This window comes from Grammomys surdaster, unplaced genomic scaffold (genome assembly GCF_004785775.1).
Source record: "Grammomys surdaster isolate TR1022 unplaced genomic scaffold, NIH_TR_1.0 843, whole genome shotgun sequence".
Taxonomy (NCBI): Eukaryota; Metazoa; Chordata; class Mammalia; order Rodentia; family Muridae; genus Grammomys; species Grammomys surdaster.
The window spans coordinates 1,959,311-1,966,407 of NW_021605262.1; the positions used below are offsets into that span (position 1 = coordinate 1,959,311).

At 45.5% G+C, this 7,097-nt stretch overlaps 1 protein-coding gene across 1 annotated transcript in view; it reads right to left on the minus strand.

Annotated features, from left to right (window-relative positions):
* Ice1 (interactor of little elongation complex ELL subunit 1) overlaps positions 1-6,776 on the minus strand; it is a 40,229-nt gene extending 33,453 nt beyond the window's left edge. The window contains exon 1 of the mRNA XM_028782760.1: positions 6,696-6,776. Coding sequence (XP_028638593.1) covers positions 6,696-6,776 — 81 coding nt within the window. The remainder of the gene's footprint in view (positions 1-6,695) is intronic.
* Between the last annotated feature and the right edge of the window lie 321 nt (positions 6,777-7,097).

The window sequence follows — 7,097 nt, forward strand, 5'->3', positions numbered from 1 at the left end:
GATATAAGGGAGCACCTGCATCTCTGTCCTTATGTGATCACCTCTGTGTAAGAATCCTGCTTAGATGCTCCTAACCCATGTCAGTTTCTATGTCCTGCAGGAATGCCATCTCTGGTGTTTCTCTTATGTTTCTCAAGTAGGTCTTATATGTGTGAAGAAATATAACTAATTTTTATTTGTTGTCTGTAACAACTTGTTTATTTTACAAAAATACCACTTATAAATAGATGCAAAATTTGTACAACAAATTGCACCAAGCAAATATTCAAGAGTGTCAAGAGTAGACCCTGTACAACTGGAGGATCCATAGGCCCCAGGACAGTACTACCCTTCTACTACTATGCTTGGGCACCAGCTCCAGCTTTCCATTCTGTGAGGGAAAGTGATTCTCTGCCATCCAGCAGGAAGTCAGTCTTCCCATGGTGTCTTACAGGACCACACACTTGGGGCATGAGTGTTGACCCATGGTGACCCAAAGCATGGGGTGAGGGGACCTGAGCAAACTCATCTGAGAAGGGCCCTTCCTTTCATCCCAGTTCTTTGTCTTCCAGGGAGCAAGGGGTAAGACCTAAATGCTGGCACTAGCTCTTCAGTAAAAGACTGAGCCACAATACCATATACCACTTAGTTTGGAGACAACATAGGCCCCCTCCCCAGCTCTTAATGAAGCACTAAAGACTTCCAAACCTGAGCTAAAATGAATGAAAAAAAAAAAAAGGGAGACTAAAGCCAGACTTCAAGTAAACAAAATCAGACAAGCAGACAAGAAAACCTCAAAGACACAGACACACTGACAGAAACGATGGCACACTGGAGAAGCCATATGGCAGTTAAAAGGACACAGAGAGCACTCAGAGTATCAGACACAGGACCATCCACTAGGGTGTCTGTAGAAGAAAAGGAGAGCTAGTACTGACAGGAATGAGAACACGGACTCCCAGTCACAGTTGATGGCTGTTGCCACAAGACTAAGCATTACACTCTTGGGCATACACTCAGAAGAACAGGAGACATATGCCCATGGCAAGTTCCTTAGCAATATTTACAACAGCACTCTTTACACTGAAAACAGAAACATAAGCTTAATGCTCATTAAAGGGTGAATGGCTAAGCCACCAAGTACTGACAATGAAAAGCAATGAGCAATGCAACTACCAGATGAACCCTTAAATACGACACAGCAGACCCTGTACACTAACCCATTCCTGAGAGCTGTCCATAATAAGCAAGCCCATAGATGAGGACTTGGCAGAAAACAGAGGGAGGAGGAGACTGGGATGACTGCTGGCTGGGAAAGGCTCCTGTAAGGGCAGGTGGAAATGTTTCAGAATGAGTGGGTAACCACTCAACTGCTAGATCTATAAACCACTGAGTAACTGTACACATTAGATGACACATTTTACATGAATTAAGTTGCAGCTAAATTACAAAAGAGTTTAATTACAGACTCAAAAGTTCTGACCACAGAACTCAGCAAAAGGTCTCAGAAAAGAAAGCACAATCAGAGGTGAGAGAAAAGAGAAAGTTACCAAATTTTGGTGTCAGAGGAAACCGTCAAGTGCTCTGGACAAATCACATGGAAACAACAGAAAGGCATGGGAGATACAGTATCAAGCCTCATCTTCAGTTTTCCCTTATGTGACAGAAAGTGTATCTCCAACATCCAGCGAGAAGTCTGTGGCTCCCAACAGAGTGCCACCCATGGAACACAAATAGGACTTCAGAGGGGTGGAGATAGAATAAAGATCCTCTAAGTAAACTGAACACAAGCACTCAAGTCCCAGGTTCCTGACTGCGGGTGAGTGAGCACATACCTCAGCTTCTGTGGCCATCTCTCCCCCATTGGTTGTAGCCCTCTCAAACCATGAGCCAAAACAAAGTTGATTTTGCTAAGTGTTTTACCATAATAACAAGAAAAACTAAAGTTAAAATGCAACTACTAAACCAAGCATGGTGGTGTATGGTTGTAATCCCAGCACTGAAAGGTGGTGGGAGGTTTAGAAGCTAAACTCAGCTACACAGTGAGTTGCTGAGTAGCCCAGGCCAGCTACATACATACATACATGCATGCATTCATGCATGCATACATACATACAAACATAGCAAAGAAGAAACAATGAAGGAATAAAAGGTAATAAGATACATCAGAATATAACTGAGTTAACCTGTGACCACCATCTCCGCCTCACTAACTGAAGTACCACACCCTGAATACAGCAGTGAGAGGCACAGAAACAGGGGCCATATTAGTACATCACCCTCAAATTCCAAGATTACAAATCTAGACTAAATGTCTTCAACCAAAAATATGTAACAAATTTACTAATTTTCATTATAAAACTCATTCATTACTTTTATCCACATAAAAGCAATTAAAAATGGTGTCTTTTGGGAAGATGATACGGGCAAGGCTGTGGGTTGTCTTAATAGAACATTAGATAGAGTTTTCTCTCTCAATACTGATCGCATATAACTCTGCCTTAGAGAAACAAATGGGGGTAAGGGGGTTGTAAAACCACAAAGCTTAACATCCTAGAGCAATGGTTCTCAACCTGTGGGTGGAGATTCCTTTGGGGGTCAAATGACCAATTCACAGGGTTCACCTAAGATTATTGTAAAATGTGGGTTTTTTTAATTACGATTCAAAACAGTAGCAAAATTACTGCTATGAAGTATCAAAGAAAATAATCTTAAAGTTGGGGAGGGGTCACCACAACATAAGGAACTATATAAAAGGGTCACAGTATTAGGAAGGTTGAGAACCACTGAGCTCGAGAAAAAGTATATCCTTCCAAGTTACCTGTTTCAGCTCCTTCTGTACTACTCCCAAGGCCTGTGTGCATGTCAATATCCTAGTATAGCCAGTTGGACACTACAGGGCTCCTAACTGAACAATTTTTTTCTGTTTTCCCATCCAGGTTTATTTATGTTGTTTGGAACTGAACTTCCTGAATAGTGAGATCAGCATATGAGAATATGAGAGGTGGAGCGCCCTCTGGGTCTTACTGACCCACATTAATGTGGGATGGTGGGGTTAACTGTTCAAGAGTTCTAGGAAGGGAGGGGGTGCGCTCTGCAGGTGTCTAACAACTTTTCTCTAGCATTCTCACTTTAAGCTCCTGGAGCTTCCTTACAACAAATTGAGGATCCTTTAAATGAAATATTTCTGACCAGTTTCCTGTTCTGGGGACTATCTGCAGCTATTACATGCTAATCAATGCTAATGCAAAGTGCATTAGCATATGTTCCCCAAAAGGAAGGTGACTTCCAACAACCAATCCCTTGGCTTAATCTAAAACTATGTAACTCAATATTTGCCTAATTTACATAGTACCAACAGACTCAGGCCTGCATTGGTTTTTGTAACTACTGAGGTTCTAGAACATGTGGCTGCTGGGCTAAGATCAGTAACAAATTACTACAAGCAAGAGTACTCTGTGAAACTATCAAAAGATACTTAAGATGCTGGGAAGCACAGCTGCCTTTAGATACACTTATGACACAGCAGATAAAAAGGCAACTGTATCCTCCAGGCTAAAGAAAACAAGGGCCAGACCAGCAGCAAGGTGTTCTGCAAGCAAAGGACTATTCAGTTCGGAACAGGGACCAGCTACACTAAAACTCCAAGTCAGAATGAAGCTCCCGCACCAGGGCAGGTGCAACTGTGGGAAATACTATGCAGACATCTTCTGCAGGAACAAGAAGTAGCAATGGCTCCTCCCAAAAGTTCTCTCCTGAGAAGTTTAAGCTACACACAGCAAACACTTGCTGTGGTAATGTCCAGTCATCTTTCTCCCCTCAACAGACCAGCAACCAGTTTCTGCATAAGTATCCTTATCTCTTCCCACCTCTCTTCATTCCATGCTTTCTTCTTCAAGGGCTCAGACCCAGCGGCCAGATTCTCTTCCTAAGCTAGAGATTGTCAGAACTCAAGTGACTGACAACACTACCTAACCCCTGCCCCAGAAAAAGACTCTTTCTATGAACTCTAAGCCCATAAAACCTAAAATTAGCTTCCACTTCCTTGGAAGAACATTAGGACAATTCAAATATACTTCACAAACATCTGAAAAATAGCTAAACCTCCCAAGTCTAATGTTTTAAAGCTTTAGCTCCAGATTTCCAACAACCTTTCCACCTCAGCTTCCTTTCCTTCTTCCACCACACCTCATGTGGTTATTCAAAGGCTGAAATCTTGGTACGCTCCACATCCCGGACATGAGAACCATTCCGACACTTCACCTGGCTCTGCTTCTCACACTCAGGGCTTTTCCTGCTATCATTCTGTTCCCTAGAGCTTTGATGAACTCCTCGCTGTAAAGCTCACTAGGCCACATTAGTGAGATAATTTACCTTTTGTCAAACAGCTCCCATTCATCAATTCATCTTGTGCCTTCCACCAGTGACGTTTAAGCTTTTACTACACACTTTGCTTTGGTGATGTTAATGGACAAAAGCTTCCATCTCTCAACATACAGCATATAAGCACAAAGCCTCCTAGGATGTTCTATCAGCTGCTAGGGACCCATCTTCCCAGACTCACTTTGCAAATTAAAGATGTGTTCCAGAGACAGAACTCCACGCTATCTCCAGAACACTACTGCCTGCAAAGCCTTTTCAGAAGCTACCCTCCTCTTGGTGGGAACACAGGCCTGGAGCTCTTTTACTCTAGTCTATGGCTGCTTTCACACCTCAGTGGTAAGTGAGCAGATGTGAACAACTTCCCAAAGCACAGTTACTTATGATCTTTCCTCTTAAGGAAGAAAGTTTACAGACCAGGTCTATACAGAGCTAATGGAACCTCTGCTCTACTCACTGTTCACCAAAGTGAAAGTGTGGCTTGAAGGAAAGGGAAAAAAAACAAAAGAAAACAACAAACTGTCCTTGGGAACTGAAAGCAGTAGCTTCTAGGTCCCAGGTTATAATGCTACCCACAGTGAAGGTAAGAAATAAAAGCGGGGGCAGGGTCAAGAGAACCAGCAAATGCACTGGATGCAGGCTGTCAAAGAAGGGAGGCACCAGGATGGTCACCAATTTCTCGCCTACGCAAAGTAAAGAACTCAATGGCACTGCTGTTTCAACAGGACAGGGACTCCTGGTGGGCAATGTGTGGATGCAGCTCTCCAGAGGACTAAGAAGCATGGGTCACACAGCTGTTTGTGCAAGTACCAACAATGACTCACCACCTCACCCAGAGAAGCCCAAAACCATACAACAGTGTGTGAGGACCTCGGCAAATCCTATACCTTCAGTCTATCCCAGGCTCATATGCCTTTGTGGTCTTCACAAGCACACCAGGCAAGCAACTCCTCAATGCATCCACTGGGATGTCTGGCTCCAAAGAAATCAACAGAACTCACTCTCCTACAACCTTGCTCAAATAGGACTTTTTCCAAAGACCACGAAATCCCAGCAGTCCCAGGCCTGGTCCTAAACCACTCTCCCCTCCTACTTTTGCCTCTGTTTTTACCAATACATTACTTCTAATATAACTTTCCTCTTCTCTTTATAAACCAGCAGAGGGTCAAAATTTTTTTGAGTGAATGGCTCAAAACACAAATATGGTCCATTATAGATGCTTGCCATTCAGAATCTTGAAAAGGGAGGGGAGGGTTATAAGATGCCTACACAATGTGGTCTAGCTACAACATGGCTCGACTCTCCTTGACCCTCCACCGTCTCTATAAGAGAGTGCCATCACACATCCCATTTCCTACTCCCTAGACAACTAGAAGATACGAATCGGCGCAGAGACATCGGACTTTACAATAAAAATAAAACTTCCACCTGGTATGCATCCTTTATCTCACCAACCACAAGGCTTGCACAGGCTTTGCTCATCAAACATCAAGAAAACGTCCCACTTGTTAAAACCGATATCCAGAGCTGCTTTTCAACATTCACAACTCCCACTGTCTCAAAAACACCTCGCCAGGATCCCTGACATCTTCCATTATTTTCTTCCCAACATCTAAAATCCTGTCGAGTCGTACCTGCGCACGTTCACCTTATCCGTGTCTAGTTGGTTTACCAGAATGTGAACAATGCTTAGAACACTAGGCAGAAAGTGGATAAACTGAACCGGGGCAAGGGCGAATTCCGTTTTGCCACTGACAATAATTGAACTGGAGTCTAAGACAGAAAGCTGTGAGCGTCTCCAGAACGAAGCACTGGGGGCTATTTCCATTGCATCAGTAAAACTCAGAACCCACCTGCAGCGATTCATTGTTAAGAACAGAGCATGCCACTGTAACAAACTACCGCGACCTACGTATCTTTATTGTAATATTTTAACCAGACAACTAACATGCTACCTAACAAAAGCTAAGCTTAATGGTATATTAATAGATACATGTAAGCTGAAATGTATCTCCCAAATCTTGAAGTCTAGCAACCCGGGCACGCAACATAAAACATAAAACCCTTGCAGTCAAGCAACAAATAATTAGGAGTGCGAGGAGGCCTTGATCCCAGAGAGGAAGATTCCCTCCGCGCTTACACAGCGTCACCCACCAACCCAACTCCGGCCCTGCAAACCCTGAGTCGGGCAAGCGAGAAGGAGACATGAAGAGCACGCTCACTCTGTCCGCGGCCAGCATCGCAGCAGCTGAACCAATTCTGGCATCCGGGATTAGACAAAGCACAGGCACCCACCCCCAAAACAGCGCAAAAGGGTCGGCCGCGGATCCTCGCACCTGCTGCAGGGAGGCGCAGCCCTGACACCGCGCGAGGTCGGCTGGCCCGGGCGCCGCTGGGTGCGTCTCGCCGGGCATCATGGTGCTGCGGCTCGACCTGCAGGGCGCGCGCTCAGGGGCCCGCTGCCTCGGCCCTGCTCCGCCGCCCGGGCCACCGCCAGCCTGGCCGCTTCCCGCCGGGCGCGGGCAGGTCCATGCGTGCGCCGAGGTCCCCGTGGAGCCGGCCTAGGGCTCAGACCAGCGAAGCAGCCTAGGGCACTGGAGAGCGGCGCAGCCCGGAGGGCCCGAAGCGACGACAGCACACGAGGTCCCCGCCCCACCCGGCCCCGCCCCCATCATGGCTGCCCACCGATCCGCCTGATCAAAAAGCCAGCACGGAGCGGGGCCACACAAAAGGAAAGC